This window comes from Zeugodacus cucurbitae, chromosome 5, assembly GCF_028554725.1.
Source record: "Zeugodacus cucurbitae isolate PBARC_wt_2022May chromosome 5, idZeuCucr1.2, whole genome shotgun sequence".
Lineage (NCBI taxonomy): Eukaryota > Metazoa > Arthropoda > Insecta > Diptera > Tephritidae > Zeugodacus > Zeugodacus cucurbitae.
This window is the reverse complement of record NC_071670.1, coordinates 54,395,772-54,413,211: the sequence shown is the minus strand read 5'-3', so window position 1 is coordinate 54,413,211 and position 17,440 is coordinate 54,395,772. Positions and strand designations below refer to the sequence as shown.

The 17,440-nt window shown below is 31.3% G+C and overlaps 1 protein-coding gene across 4 annotated transcripts in view; it reads right to left on the bottom strand.

The window, feature by feature from the left end:
* Positions 1-17,440, bottom strand: part of LOC105208996 (SH3 and F-BAR domain-containing protein DDB_G0274695) — a 101,817-nt gene that overhangs the window by 45,645 nt on the left and 38,732 nt on the right. For 2 of the 4 annotated variants that reach the window (XM_011179127.3, XM_011179128.3), the window contains one exon: positions 3,277-3,426. The exons of the other annotated variants lie outside the window; for them this stretch is intronic. In XM_011179127.3, the coding sequence (XP_011177429.1) occupies positions 3,277-3,426 (150 nt within the window). The remainder of the gene's footprint in view (positions 1-3,276; positions 3,427-17,440) is intronic. 4 annotated transcript variants of the gene reach the window in all.

Below are 17,440 nucleotides of genomic sequence, written 5' to 3'. Positions count from 1 at the left end.
AAACTAAAGCTAGTTTCAACAACAATTTTTAATATTTTTCATTTTAATCTCTAATTGTAAAGTAATAATAAATATTAATTATTTTTTTGCACCCTAAAATATCTCTATCTCTCTATCTGTATGAAATTTTACTTTAAAAACTATGTAAGAACGATTTTAGTCGATAGAAGAATCTCAACACAACCAAATTCATAACTTTGTATGTATTTATGTGGCGGCATTAGAATCAAATTGCAAACCAGTGAAACAAAAAATTGTTTTAGCAATAAATCGTGATTACACATTAAGATGCTCTGAGAAATATGCATGACACATGAAATTTAATTGTTGGCGCGCATTAAGTGTTTTGAATATTTCTGGAATCTACAGTAAATCGGCATAAAAATGGAGCATGAGAAACATTGAAGAAAAATATTAATTAAATATTACTTCAAAATTTAAATAAAATTCTATTATTTTCTTATTATTTAAAATCTAAATCAAACTTGAATAACAGAGAGAAATTGCATTGAAAACTATAAATAAATATATAATATTAACGCATCATATAAAATTCTTGTTAAAAATCGAAAAAAAATTATATCACTGATTGTAATATCTCCCTTTCATTTTGAAAAATACAGTGGAACTCTACCAGAATCCACAAAAAAACTTCCGAGTTAGAGAGACTTACGCGTTACAGAATATAATTTGTATGAATTTTGACTTCTATTGCCAATTAAATAGTTCGAATTATGGATAACTTCGAGTTAGAGCAGTTCTTGTTATGGAAGATCAACTGTATATATATAAATATAATTTTGAAATATATAAATAATCGTTTTATAAACTTTTTTAAATTCAAAATATGTTTGGTATACAAATTATTTTAAACTTTTACATTAATTTTATTTCAACTCAAGTATTAAAAAGTTCTAAAAGCTCATTTAATGTATTAAAGTGAATGATTAATGATCTTATTAATATGACCGTCAACGGTTGTTCAACAGCAGCTGCTTTTACACGTGGTCTACTGCCATACCTTTATTTGTTGTAGTAAAATGGCTATAATAAAGCTCAAACTAAGTAAGGGTCAATAGTAATTGCATTTCGATATACACATATATACATTCTGTCAAATAAGTACCCGGAAATTCTCATTTTAAATTATCCCACTGAGAATATTTCAAAATTTTTTTTCCAGTTTGGCACAACCTTTTATGTTCGTTGCGATTTTTACTATGGATAAAAATATTGAACAAAGAGTTTGTGTGAAATTTTGTGTTTCAAACGAAATTTCTTGTGCCAAAAACAAGAGATAGCCCAACAAGAGATGCCCATCAATTGATGTTTTGGGTATGTGGAAAACCGCAGCGCGATTGGTGGCAAAAGATCTGAAAAATGATCGAGTTCAACAGATATCATCGAACAACCACCGTACTCTCCAGATATGGCCACGTGTGACTTTTTCCTGTTTCCAAAACTCAAATTATCACTTCGGGGAACCCGTTTTGAGAGCTTGAAGACATCAAAACTAATCCGCAACGAGAACTGAAGGCCATCCCGGAATATAGCTTTAAAAAGTGTTTCGATGACTTCGATTGTTCATTGGAAGAAGTGTATTGCCTCAGAAGGTGCCTATTTTGAAGGCGTTTTATTTAAAATTTCCGGGTACTTATTTGACAGAATATACTTATACACATACTCATAAAAGTATAAACAGTAAGCATAGTAATACACTACGCGCTGTAAGTCACGTGGTCGATCTATGTATCTATTTTGCGAATTTTATTGCGATTTTTACTATTTAGTTGCTTTGATAGTAAAATAACGATATTTTAAATTTTTTTTTTCTAAATGAATTCAGAAGAGTGAACTTATGTCAACATTATCGGAAGAGCACATGCATCAATTTGCCAACTTCAAATCACATGAAAGTCAAGTTTACTTAAGCAGATCAAATATTTTCTACTTGAAGTGCGAATTTTAGCATCTGGCTCTTTAATATGCTAAGTTGGATCTGTGAAACTTGTTCGTATTTACGCTCGATTTCTAAACAAATGATAAGTAAATGTGAATGCTATATAACAGAGAAAATATTTCAACACAGATGATTTTTAAACCAAGGCAATGATTTTCAGTGTATTCAATTTAAAATAGAGTTCACAGAAGGGTTAAGGTTTTGACCAGAATATACAAATTTTACTATGCGAGTTCAAATTTTTATATGTTGATGCTTCTCTTATAACATACACTGAAATTAATAAAAATGTGTAACTACCGGGTCAAATGTCATTGTCGGCGGGTTAAATGTTCAAGAATACCGACTTCAGTGAAGGATAGTGTATATATTTAAAATATGTCACATACATAACCAATAGCCTTTTCGCGCAGCTAAATTAATTTAATACATTAAGGTTATAATTGAGAAACCAGTTTTTGCCTTTCGCACAGCTATACTGGATTAACGACCAGCTGTTATAAATATGTTTGCGGTTCATAAGAAATTGGTAAGTTTAATCAGCTGATTGCTATTTTATTTTATCCATAAACGGATATTAGGAATTTTCTATCTAAATTTGGAGTATCTAATCAACGTTTTAATCGAGCAAATGCCTGTTAATTGATCAATTAATTCCTGTGCGAAAATGATATAAGATTGCTATATGATTTATATTTATTATTCTGTCAAACTTCGTGTGTAAATCGGTATTCACGAACGCTTAAAAACTCTTTCAAGTAGTGTTATTACAAATTTTTAACACTGACAGGTTATTAGATTATTAATTAAATCTAATTATTTTATAATTATATATATATATATATTATGTATATTAGTTATTTATATATATTTTGTGAGTAATTTGAGATATGACATTTTATTTCGAAGGATTGATATTATTATATTATGACTTGTTACTTACTGATTTTTGCGAATTTGGAAGTAACAAAAAAATGTTTTATACAATTAGTGGTTTTAATTGTTAAATTATTTTTTCAATATTTAATTTTTTTGTGAAATTGTGCATTGCTGATTTTTTAAGTGGATTGTTATGTGTTATATTAATTATATTTTATGATTATTGGGCCGAGGATACTCATAAACATATAGAGGTTTTTATGAAAAAAAATTTTCTATGTCAAGTTTTTTCTTTTAGTGAAAGCGATAGGTGGCTGGTGGTAATGCGTAATGCAGGTGACTTTGGGCTGGTGGCTGGTGAGGGGTTTCTGGTGAATTCAACATTCATATGTATGCATGTAAGTGCTTTCATGCATACAAAAACACACAACGCTTACCTTTTCATCGCCATTACTGACGCTATTTGCCTCACCGCCATTTTGATTCGACGCTGACAATTCAACCGTAGATTTCGATTTCGATTTGGAGCGTCGCGACGAACGACAACGTAAACTCTTCAATACAGATCTCGAACGAGAATTTGTGAGCTTTTGAAAGATTTAAAGAAATATTTACAAAAATAAGTATTTGAAATAGTAAGAAAATTATGTTTTAAGTAAACAAAACATGAAAAGCTGAGTTAGAAAAAATGCAAGAAAATAAAAAGAAACAGAAGTGAGGAAGAGGTGGGTGAGATTAAAACGGTGAGAGGTGAAAACGATTTATAACAAGATGTATTTAAATTATTTTTAGAATTATTTTACTTTTTGTGTTTCATTAAGGAATTGATTATTCTTTTTTTTATTATAAACTATTTTTGTGATATTTAAGTATAATTGTATTTATCAGCTGAGAACATGTAACAAGTATTGTTAATTATAAATATAATAAATGCTATACATGAATTAAATCACTAATTTACATGTTATTTAAACCAAAATATTGACACAATAAATTTATTAGCAATATTGTTGAGTCAAAATTTTAATATTATTATTTTTTTTTTTTTTGATTATTGACGCAGACATATTTTAAAGCTTAAAAATAAAGTTGCCACCTTTTGAAATAAGGTGCAAATATTTTTAAATGTTTAGCATTTCTACAGCAAAGCTTTCAAAAAATTGCTATTTTTTCACCTATACATTGGGTTTACCCAAAAAGTCCAAATAGGAAACGAAATATGTTTTTTATGCTAAAAATATACGAAAGTATTTGAGAAGGTCTTTTGTGAAAATAATCTGTGTTCTCTATGTCATACGGCACGAAATTAAATAACTTTTGGACGTTTGGTTGAGTCAGAAACGAATTCTGACCACTTCAGAAATATAAAAATTGCCCACTTCAGTACTGAGGTGACAAATGAGAGATCAGACTCTCAGACAGTAATTTTAAGATTTTATACGAGAATTTCTGGTTGGTAAACTATTACAAAACAGTCGGTGTGTTAACAAAAATAATAAACAAAACAAAAAAAAATAACAAATTGACAAAACTATAATTAATGTAACTACAGTGTCTCGCAATATAGAAACACTTGAATAAACAGCCAATTAAGACAATTCATTTATTAAATCATAAAATAAACAATTTAATACAACTGTTTCATATTATTACCAAATTTCAGCCATTATCAGATCCTTTTGGTTTTTTTGACTGTTCTGATGACTTTACCGGAAAGCTAAAATTAGCTTAGTAAAAAGCTAGCCACGTTTTCTCAAGATTAAATGCAGTTTCCTCTCCTCAATATCTCACTTTATTAAAGCATTTTAAAAATCAATCTAAATTTTTCCAATAATTTGTCAAAGCTTGATGAACACTTGATGTTGATTGAGAACCGCCTATTTCTTTTCATTAAACGTAAATTTTATTTTTCATAAATGCCACTTTTCCAACTCGAACAATTTGATCCACCCTAATGCATAACTACACTAGTGAATAAACATTAAAATATGTAAGTACATATTTAAAATATATATATGTATGACATGTTTAAGGTCGCTGCATTTCCGTTATCATGCGTACATACTTTCATTAATTTTCCCTAACAAACTTTCCAACAACCATAAGCAGCAACTACAAGTGCTAATGTCAAGCCGCAATGAGTTTGAGATGCGGCAGGCGTTGGTTTTAATACATTATTATTATTACTTATTTTTATATTTAATTTATTGACGACTTGGGCATGGCTATGAAGACAAGCAGCAACAACATTATTGCATTATTGTTTTCATATTTTTCTCGACATTAACAACAACAACACTGCATGGTATATGCTGCTAGCATGTTTGTTGTTCGTTTGATAGACAAGCTTAATGTATAAATTTCCGCCTACTTTTGTTGGGCGATGAGCGATTATGCGCAAGTGCAATGCCAACTAAAGACATGCGTGTGAATAAAAATTCACAAAGGTACAAGTGTTTTCTTTTCTTTTACATAATAGAAATGAGTGTGTGCCTACTAATATATGTATGTATGCAGGTGCCGGAAAGTAATGTATGGTATTGTATTCTTTGTTGTTGTGATTTTCTTTGCAAGCAACGCACTTCCCTTCCAACAACATTATGGCTAGCTTTTATAATTGTTTTTTATGGAGCTTTTTTATGTTTTTTCTTTTATTGTTGTACACGCAACAACTTCTGCGTATGGTGACAAACATTTAGTAATCATTAAAAAGTGTTTTAGCGCAATTAATGGTGGCAATGGCGAAGGTTTAATAAAAACAATTTCAACTTTCCAACTTTTCATTTAAAGCGAGTCTATTGTGTCGCTGCTTACTACATACATATGTATATAAAAATGTAAAAACACACATTTTTCAAGTCGCACTTTCTCAGCTCCATATTGAGGTAACTCATACGCACCGACGAACCCTATAGTCTCAGAGTTAATCGTAACAAATATCGCCAACTCTTAGAAATTATTTAAAAAAAAAATTGAAATATTTTGTAGTAATATTATCGCATTATGAATTCCCGTTATGCACTAAATAGCAGTTTTATGGATTTTTTTCACAAACCAAGTATGTACATCACTTATGCGCTAAATTAAACATATACAAAGAAGCAAAATGCGCAAAATAGCTTATGCAAATTTATATTACCATTCATATATGACTATAATATAAGAAAATGCCATAAGTACCTATTATATACAAACTATGTACGCTCCAAACAACACTCCTTGAAAAAAAAATTGATTTATTCGCGAAAATTCAAATTTTCGTTATGCTTTCAAACGTTTTTTTTTTTGCATTTTGCTTTAAAGAAAGCATGTGAAGAGCGCACAGTGAAGCGTATTTCGCACAGCAGCAAGTCAAGCGTAAAGGTTCATTAAACTCTTTGCTTATTTAATGTGCGTACCTACATATAGAGGCAGATAAGTACATACATAACACAAATGAACCGGAAACTAAGCAATTTATGGGAGCAGAGCTTGAAATTTGCTTTTTTTTGAAAAGGGAATTTAAATACGCTTATGGTGATTAAAATTGTTTAGGTACTCGACGGCGAAATAATGTACACGTGACCTCAACACTTATGATGTAAAAATTTAATTGCTTTTGTTGAAAGTTAGGTGTTGAAAATTGGCAATAAAATTTGGAAAATTTCGCATTTAGTTTGAGTTGTTAAGTAGCTTGCAAAAAAAGGTTATAAATCATTTTTTTGATATATGAGGTGTGTTCAAAAAATAACGGGAATTTATAATTTCCAATTGTCTAATTGTCAAACATTAGACGTGTTTTTATGAGCTTCGCGAATTTCGTTTGTTAAAAGCTCACACCTCGTTTTTTGTTCATGAATTCTTGGCCAAAACAATACTGTGACGATCCGCCAGTCCTCATATCCGCTAGACATGACTCCGTGAGACTTTTTCCAAAAAACAATGAGAACCTGAAAGGGCCGTCGTTTTACTAACGTACGAAAAATCATTTAAGGAGCTAAAGTCTATCCCAAAAATCGAGTTTGAGAAGTGTTTTGACGATTGCAAGAAGCGCTGGCATACGTGCATGATATCGCACGAATTATTTTTTTTTTTATCAAAATTCGAAAATTCTCGTTATTCTCTTCATTTTACTTTTTTAAAACCCCACGCAAGAAACGGGAAAGTACATATGTACATATGTATATAAGTATGTAAAAACTTATAACTTTTGAAATGTTTGTTTATGCCATTTTCTATAAAATAGCAGCAGCTTGCTGACTTTGTAATGTTGTTGTTTGATTTAATGCTGAAAATTTATAGATTTTTTTCACAACTTTGTAGCTTCCCTCATTTGTGGAACGATATCAAGAATCTACCAGAATATTAATGCATTAGCTATTATTTTACACAATTAATTTTTGAGGCCCTATTGTTCCTATTTTTAACCAAAAACAACATAAAATGGTTACCATTTCTGCGAATACTATTTCATTACTCACATCCCTTCTATTGCACACTTTTAGGTATGATTTTGAACTCCCCCAGCGCATTGATGTTTTATCAATTTCATGCAAACAATGCAAAAGGCCGGAAAATCAGCATTTAGAGCTTTCAGTTTTTCTTTTAGATAAATATTGCGGGAAAAAAAAATCCGTAAATATGTCACCTCTGCAGGTTATCAGCTATTAAATATAGATTATTTGCTCAGCACTGATATGTGTTTTTTGCGATAAATAAACGGCAGTGCGTCGGAAGTCAAGTAAAATCAATGGAATTATATATGAAGTCACTTCAATGTCTATCGGGTAGATGGTAAAGAATGCAAAAAAAAGAATGAAAGCCGTATAACAAGTGCAAATCAAATAACAACAAAGCTTTGGAATGGCAAATTGGAGCAGTCAATGCTCAATTGATAACAATAATGCCAACACAATTGTTTTTTTCTTGATTTATCTATAGAAATACTAACTAACCATACAAATCAGTTAATTATCTACGTAAATGGGGCAAATATGTATTAATTGCTATAGATATTTATACAGAAGTACATATGCACGTATATCTTTATAAAAACGAAATGAGATCCCTTTTGAGCATTTTACACTTGAAACATACTTAACTTGTTCTATGTATAATATTGTTAAAAAATGAAAAATAATAAAAGCAAATTTTTTAAAACTTATTATCAAATTTTTAGAAAACTAAATAGTATCTTTCTGTAGCGTCTATACAATACAAATTGAATTTTTCAAATATTTCCCTCAACTATCGAAATTAGTCTCCCAAAACATCAATTCAAATTATGTCACGTAGTAGACAAATGAATCATCATTATGACTCTAACTTTTATTAAAAAAATATTAAACAAGCAGATATTTGGTTGCCTTCACAAACAGGTAATTGGAGCATAAAGTTGGTGACAACAAAATTTAAGCAACTGGTCATTGGACTATGTACTTTGACTGGAACATAAATTCATTAATTGAAATTTGAAAATTAGTATAAAAAAACTACATAATAGACAAGAAATGTGCAATAAAAGCAATAAATTAATTTGTCAATCAAACGGAAATCCGTATGCTTTGATTGAGGGCCGCGAGCAGTCGCTTTAATTTTCAATTGAAAGAGTTGCTACTTATATGCAGGTGTCTTTTTGTATATATTACTTTGGAGTAATTATTGAAACAACATTTCTGTAATTATAATTGTACTAGTTCAAATATGCCGCAACGAGTTACTCTGTAGTTATATTTTAACGAACATTAGGGTGGTGCATAATTTTCACAATATAATATGAGACAGTTAAAAGATAATAATAAGAAATGAAGGCTTTAATACTTATATTTTAGCATTAAATCAGTAAAAGAAATCTAAATAGCCTTCAAGTAAAACAATACTGAAATCTATATGATTATTTTCTTCTTTATTTCATTAAGATTAAAAAGAAATGTTGGAATTAAAAAAATTAAACAGGTGGCAACAATTATCGAAAACATTTTCAACTATAGATCCTGTTGAATTTTTTGTTAATTATATTGCAATAATTTGATCGAAAATAATTTTTATACAGTTGGCAACCCTTTTACAAATTAAATTTACTTTTAAAATATTCGATATTTTTTAAATATCTTCACTTTATATTTCTTAATTTAACTTAAAATTTGGTAACAGTTCCCCTGTAATTTCCTGCTTTAAGGGGTTACATGGGATTCGTGGGTTCAAAAATCTGTTTAGCCTTTTAATTTTTACAACATCACCAGAATATTATCCTAAATTTTCAATTCGATTCGAATAATAATTTTGGATATACAGCCTTTGAAACGTGTGCGCTCCAAGTCAGGTATTATTGTTACTCAAAACTTTAAACGCATTTTTTTCGGAACCGTGTTTTCAAAGTCGGTTGTCAAATGTTCTCGAAAACTACTCAACCGATCTTGATGAAATTTTGTACAGGTGTTCGAGATACAATTTACTCGTGTTTGAACGAAGGATTTTTTCTTTTTTCAATTACAATCATTTAAAAAGAAAAAACAAAATATCAAACAAGTTTGACCGAAATTTTGTAAAAATGTCTGCCAAAATTCCAATTTTTACTTTTTTGTCTTTCCTTCGTTCAAGCACGAATTTATGGTCTTATCTAAAACACTTATTCCTGTTTTTCAATTTTGGATGATCCTGTCAGGAGTTATGCATGCGGAAATGACGTCACAATGGAGGAGTTTTAATTATTATTATTTTTAATTTCAGAAATTACTATTTAAATATGTATCTATGAGACATAAAAAAGTTTGAATTAAATAAATAATTTTTTTACACAGAAACAAATTTTGAAAATAGTCCTTTTTTACCCGACAAAACACATGTAACCCCTTAAACTACCCGAAGAATTCCAATATCGATGCAACCCTTGCTATATTAGTACTTTGAATACCGTGGACGTGACAGACTTTCTTTGCAGTAGATCACTTTACCGACTACTCATCAAGACATTTCACTCCAGAATATATTGAACTACCCTAATGGTAAATAGATTGTATTCAATAAAAACAAAAAATGTGGAAAAATATACAATATTCATCCCAAAAAATTACAGATGCCGTAATTTATTAAAATTATATTTGTTGGTATTTTTATATTTACCGTTAAGCGGCTTACATCTGCAATTAGGAATTTGACACGGTTGAGTAGGACAGTATGCATGAGTACTAGCAAAGCACAAAAAGCACAACGTTGAATTGCAAAAAGTAGCTGCATATATGGAGAAAAGGTTCAACATTTGTAATAAAAAAATAATAATAAATATATAAAAACAGCAACAAAAAAGTGAAGTACACATAATGAATGAAAAGCGCGTAACCGTCTTGGTTAATTAAAAGAGGCGCTGCATTGATGCGTAAATGCTGACGCAACACCAACAGTCAAAAGCCGACAACAGGCAGCAACAGTGCACGACCTGCCTAAAAAGCGCCGATATGAAAGGTACAATAAAAAAAAAGAAGCAAAAGAAAATAAAATAACAACAAAAAATATTATTTAACCGTTAAAAGCTTTTGCCACTGCACCGGAACTCAACGCAGTACTTTCGGTCAACAGCAGCCACGGCAACGGAAGCTGCAGCAGATAAGCCCATAAATGGCAAGAGACCGAAAAAAAAGACTTTGTTGTGCGTGTTCAAATGAATTGCAATGACAGTGAAGGTGACAAGTTGCCAACGCGACGTAACAAGTTCGACGTTAAGCAGGCCCAGAAAGGCCACAAGCTGTTTAGTTAGCGGTTGACATGGCAGTTGAACACCTTTTACCAGCGACCATATTTTGTTATGATATTTATTATGACTGTTTTCTTACTTTTTAATTTCTTTGATTGGGTTGTTTTAAAGAAAATAAAAAAAATTTTCTTTCAGCCGTGTCTTGGTCGCTAGCAACTTTCTCTGCAAAATGTTGTTGATTTCGCGCAGTTTTTTGTTATCGCCGCTAATTACTTTGTGCAAATAGTTTTTATAGTTATTTATAGCATGCATTATAACATTTTTAATTTACTTAATTGCATATTAATGGCAGCTACTGTGGTTAACTACACTAAAGACTCGGCCGGTTTTACAAGCACTACGGTCGTGGTTTGCTTTTTGCTTTATAAATTCGCTACTTTTATTGAATTTGAATTGGTTTTTGTCAAAACTGAGTGCGTACATCAAATGTTTAGTATTTATTTCATTTGCTTTGATCTGTGCATTGTCACTGCCGTTATGCATTTGATATTCATGTTGGTAGGTCTAACTGTAAAACTTGTTTTTGAAGGCAAATACTTGATATTGAAACTACCGAAGACAAGGTTGTATTTAAAATGCATGTTGTAGGTATTATCCTCAACACACCACTAAAATAACGGTACTTACGAACAGTGGTGGCGATGAATTTCGCACACCGCGGCAAAAATATCGTCTGTTTATGACTTTTCTCTTTAATAAATTGTCTAATTTCTTAGATGAAGTTGGGTACTTCTGCCTTATAACAGTAATTTATCTACAAACAGTAAAGTTGAGACCTCCAACCTTTAGATTCCTAGATCTTAGATAGATTTTAGATCCTTAAGATCGACATGTCAAATTGTTGCTAAACTGAAATGATTCTTATAGTACGGGTGTGTTCAAAAAATAACGGGAATTTTCGTATTTTGAAAAAAAAAAATTCATGTTTCTAAATTAATAATTTTAAATAATCCCCATTCGATACTATGCTAAAACTCGATTTTAGTGAGAGCCTATGACTTTTCAGCGATTTCTAGAATGCTTGTAAAACGACGGTCGTTAAAGAATTTTTGTATTATTAATATTTTTGGAAATAGAAAAGAGTAATGTCTGGCGAATATGGAGGCTGCGGCATTATTACTGTATTGTTTTTGACCAAGAATTCACGAACAAGCAATGATACAAACGAAATATCCAATCTTATAACAAAAACGTCTCACCGTAGCGGTTGCTACAGTAGTAGTTTTCTAATTAATATCCTCCAATGGTAAGATTTCTATTTCAAAAAAACGAAGATTTCAACTAACTAAGTATGGAACGTTAGGTTAAGTTTGGGCCTCAGCTTTGAACACATGATTTAGAGGTATAGAATCACTTATTGGATCCTATTTATGTGAGAATTCCGACATAATTTTGGTTTATCGTCAGTTTATAACAATGAATAGCTTAAAATAAAGTGGTCTAAAAGTTTAAAAACTCTTCCGGCAAAGAAGGATGGTATCCTCACAAACGCTAGGAGGTGTAGTCGAGTATAAAGAAAAATATATTTCTATAGTAAACTCGGCATTTCTGTGTAGACTTTAACACCAACGAAACGGATAAACTCACGTTTGTTGTACAAAATGAACGCACTGAAACACATTTAATAATGAATATTTATAAAGAAATGATCTGTGGACACTTGTAATGCAAATCTGCATAACTAATTGAAAACTCTACTTGAACACGTGCTAATTGAGAATTCTTAATATATAAAGAACTCTTAAGCCCATTACATTAGTCATAGTAATTTTGAATACTGGTTCTACAGGTGTTATCAATCAAATGCAAGTAAATAAGTAAAAGGAATTAAATTACAAGTTTATAAGCGCATTGCTAAAATGATAATGAATAATATTTACGTTTAAAGCGCAATATTTACGCTGGAGTCTGATAATTGCGGGGAATTTAAGGAAATATATTGAATGCTCATTCAGGTGCTAGTTGTAAACAACTTTGGTAAATATAGTAATTTATCTTATATATGGCATTCCTTGTGTGAATTGAAGATATTGCAATAAATATTGATATTACATTACTTACGAGTGTAAATCATATTTATGTATATATTTATATTTATGGTATATTATAAGTAATAAATTACTAAATTGGAACAATTCCTATGGAATGAGGGTGCAGTTTAAGGTTTAAGCATTTTAAAATGAATTGGTATTTTTATATCGAAGATAGAAGAGTTAGTTCCACAGTTCTAGTTAAGTTCAAGTTTAGACCCAACTTAAAATATATTCAGAAAACATTAACTGAGCTAAAAACTATATAGTTATTATAGCTTGTTATTTTTTTAAGAAAAAAAAAGTTATAGAGTGACAAATCAGAGCACTTCAGCTATCTCAATAATCCGAGGTTCTGACTGATCTCTTTGTTTTATATTATATTTTATGTATCCTTATATGTACATATTTTATAGGTTAAAGATGATTTTCCTCTAGATCTTCCAAATTTTGTCACACTTTTAGCCAAAAAGTTTCAATAATGAAATTGAATTGTATAAAGCCCACCGGAAGTTTGAAAAACATAATATTAGGTATATGGAAGCTAGAGGAGATAAAGATCCTATCTTCCCCATTTTGGATACAAAAACACACTATTAGAAGAAAAATATTATATCTGCATTTCTATATAAGATCTGAAAGATTTCACGATATTTTCGGTAAAAAATTATCTATAGGTACTGGGGTCCCCATTTTCGAAATTATGGGCCTTGAAAATGTATAGTCCAATTTCGACAATTTTTAAATAACACATTTCAAATTCAGTATTTGTACAAAGATTTATTCCGATACCATCAATGGTTCTTGATTTATATATTGCAAAGTGAATGAATCCGATGGAATTTCATATTATGTTATATGGGGACTAGACATGATTTTAAAGCGATTACGTCCATTTTACATCTGTAACATCAGCACCTTAGGAAAATATTATATACCAAATTTCGTGGAAATTGGTCGAGTAGTTCCTAAGTTATGACAGGTCCTTGACTATTTCGAATATAATTAGGTTGGTTTTTTGCTAAAGAAAAATATTTATATTACAGACAAAATAAGAAATGATGAAAAACGTCTCAATTATGTGAAATATAAACAAATCAGAAGAGAATTTCAACAAGATTGATTATAAAAAGGCACTAGAAACTCTAGTTGTGGGAGGCTCTTCAGTGGGAGGTCGAAAGATGTCAGACTGCAACCGATTAAGCCTCGATTAACCTACCCATATAACATGCGATTGACTGTCCATATTTTAAGTGATATAGTATACACATCAGTATTATATAATATAACACAAAATGTAAATATATATATATTCACATGAAAGATCTTTGCAAGCTGCGAGAAAATGAAATCGTGAAATTAGCATTTTCGCAATCCAATCAAAAGCACCACTTCAATGCAAAACCGATTACAATAAATAATGCCTTAATTGTGTGCATTAATTCGCCTTGAACGTAACAATCATAAAAACGTTGAAATACAACGATGCGCACAGTGGCAACTAGTTTACCGCCACTTTTCCGACAATTTTACGATCCGAAATGAAATTGAGAGTTTTCAAGTGAATTGCAAACGAACGAAAATTACTACTCATTTGGCAACGTTTCACTTATTGGATGCAGACAGGCAGCCAAACAGCTTCACTACGCAGTCGATAGGGAAAACATCTGCCAAAAGAAGACGGTAGCCAATGCGAAATAACTGCTGCAGCAACATGTTGCAACACTGTGCTGGGCAACAAATCTCGATGTCGATACGCAAAAGACAGCCGAAACTGGCAATAAATTGGCGCTTTCGAAATTGAGATGAAAAAGTAGCAATTTTTTTTTGTGTATTTTCTACACAAAATTCATGAATGCGAACTGACCGCTTGTGGCATGAAAATGTTGCCAAAGCAAGTGTGGACCTGGTATGTTGTAGACAACTGATAATTTTGCTTGTAATTAGAGCCGAAAGCGCCCGCATGATGTGCAACAATGAATGCTGTGGCCGTTACAACTGAAATGGTCTAACAGGCAAAGAAGGAGAGTGTACGTCAGCGGGGAGGAGAGAACTGTGATTACATAATTGTCGCGCTTGAATGAGATTGCAGCTGTGTTGCCGCATTGCCAGCGTGGTAAAGGTAACTTATGTGGGCGTCACTGCAGCCACCCACCCAACACATCAGTAGAAATAGTTAAGGCACAGTCCACTACCCGCCTCGACGCTCCAACTCTCTTCGCTCATAATTCCACGCATGATTTGTCGAAGCCTCTGTAGTGTGCCTCCAACATTACAAAACATTTGCTTAAGTAATTTTCCTCCGGCCGCTGGCTCTCCCAGTCAGCTCAGTCACTGAAAGCAGCTGCGCATGCGCATTGCGTGCATCAATGACTAGCAGTGTATTGAATCAGACATCATTTCTCATTGAAATCTCATTGAATTATGCATATTTGTTTATTTCTACGGCGATCTGTGGGCACTGCCGCGTCGCATTCGAACTCAAATTCGCTGCCACTCCAATTTGTCGGGGTAATTTGTATGAATATGAAAATTTGACGGTTTTCCACAACCACGACGCTTAATCGCATTAATGTTGGCCGTTGCTGTTGTTGTTGTTCGCTATTATTTTTTTCCAGACTGTCTTTCGTGCATTGGCTTTTCGTAGCTCTTGTGTGCCGTGTTAATTTGTATGTAATTTATGTGCATGTGAACATGACATTTGGTGGTGCGCTCTTCGAAAACAATAACAAAATCACTGTTATTTAACGTCTCAGCCGTTAAATAAACTGTCTAATAAATTTACATGTTGAGCATTAAATCGTTAGTTAGCATGGTCAGTTTGATGGGTGAATGACCGGTTTGAAATTTATTTGTGTTGGATATTTAAAAAACAAATAGATTTACGTAACAGTTGCTATATACCATAAAAATCGATGTAACGTGCTTTCAGTGCACTGATAATCGGCTTTAATAGAGTACATCACTTGTATAAAGTCATTATGGCATAAAAGTCACCTTCTAATTAATAACGAGGTAAATAAAATAAAAAAATTAAAAATAAAGGTATACTATTTTTAAGGGTTTTCTAATTCTACTAGACCCCGCTGTTTGCATGTAAAATGAAAAAAAAATATTTTCAAGATCCAAGCAGTACTTTGATGTATTGGTTTTGTCGCCATTCGTTTTTTAACGAATCAAAACTTACCGATATAGTTATCGTATCCCGGACATGTTCCAAAAAAAAAAAAATCAGAAAGCAAGGTGTTCAGGTTCGTTAAATTGTAGTTTAGATACCGTGAGAATTTAGCGAAAAACTTTATTTTTGAATAAATAAAGTTTAAAAGAGAGTAGAGTTCGAGGTTGCCACCTGTTTGATATTTTTTTCATGCAAAAACAACGATAGCGAAAAACTAAAAACCACCCAAAAATTGAATTGAATTGAAAATTGTTGCCACCTACTTTGAAATTTTAATTTTTTAAAATGCATGAAATGAATTAGTTAGTCAATATAAGTGAGATTGGTAGATGACCATCTATTTTTTAGTAAAATTATCTTTTTGAAACCACCCCTTGAAAAACTTTAGGTTTGAATAGAGCAGATTTAAAAAATAGTAGAGTTCGAGGTTGCCACCTGTTTGAAACTTTTTCATGCAAAACAAAACGATAATGAAACACTAAAAACATCCCAAACACTTAAGAATTTAAAATATTTGTATGTAGGGTTGCCACCTATTTTAAAATTTTAATTTTTTAAATAGCATGAAATAAATTAATCAGTCAATATAACTGAGATTAGTAACTGACCATATATTGGAAATATATTTTTAGTGAAACTACCGTTTTGAAACCACCCCTTGACCTATTCTAAACTTTTTGAAACCCTAATCTTTTGAAGAGGAATCGAGAATCGAGGCTACCTGTTCATAAATTTTGATATAAAAAAGTGAATAAGAAACAACATTAACCACTGAAAACTCAAGATTTGAAAATATGTTTAGGAGGGTTGCCACCTAGTTTTCATACTTTATTATAGAAAATTCACGAAATGAACGAAATAGTCAAAATAAGTCAAAATGAGTTGAAAAAAACTCCTGTTAAAAATATTTTTGAAGCTAATTACTACTTTTTTGAAAACTTAATCTCTGAATGAATTTGAGTGAGAAATGATTTCCATTGTATATACTTCCATATATTTGTTACTTAAGCCATCTTTGCTATTAAATAATACAGTTCAGTCTGCTGAAATATTATAAAAAAGTACTATTACCATGATTAACCGCTGTCAATACATAATACCTCGATACAAAATATTTCCACATTTTTCAACAAATCCACAAAAACTCAACTACAACCAACCGTTAGAGCAACAAAAACTATACATAAACACAAGCGGCCCACAACAGTATCAAATTTCCCAAGTAAACCTAAATTTCGAGCGTCAAACCAGAAGTGATTTAGTAACGGCGGAGTCGGCGAAAACACTTTACGAGCAACAAACGCTTCAAAGCAGCAGACTATGAAATTAGCAAATTAAGTTGCCACTCAAGGTGCTAAAAGCGGAAGATAAATACGAGCGTAAACCATAAAATCAGACACAAAATGCGATACTCCTTTTATCTAAGTAGAATCTGTGTTCTCTGTGTGTGTGTTAGCGCGTATTGTTTGGCGCAATAAAAAAAAATAAAAATAAAAAACAACAATAATAAAAACAACAAGTTGCTACGCAGCTTTCAAACACTCAATTTTTCCAGTTAATGAACAAGTTTCACAAGCGCATTAAAGCGGTTAGATTTTTGTAATTAAAATGCTTTTAAGTGTACGGTTTATATAAATAAGTTCACATGCTTAATTTGACGAAGA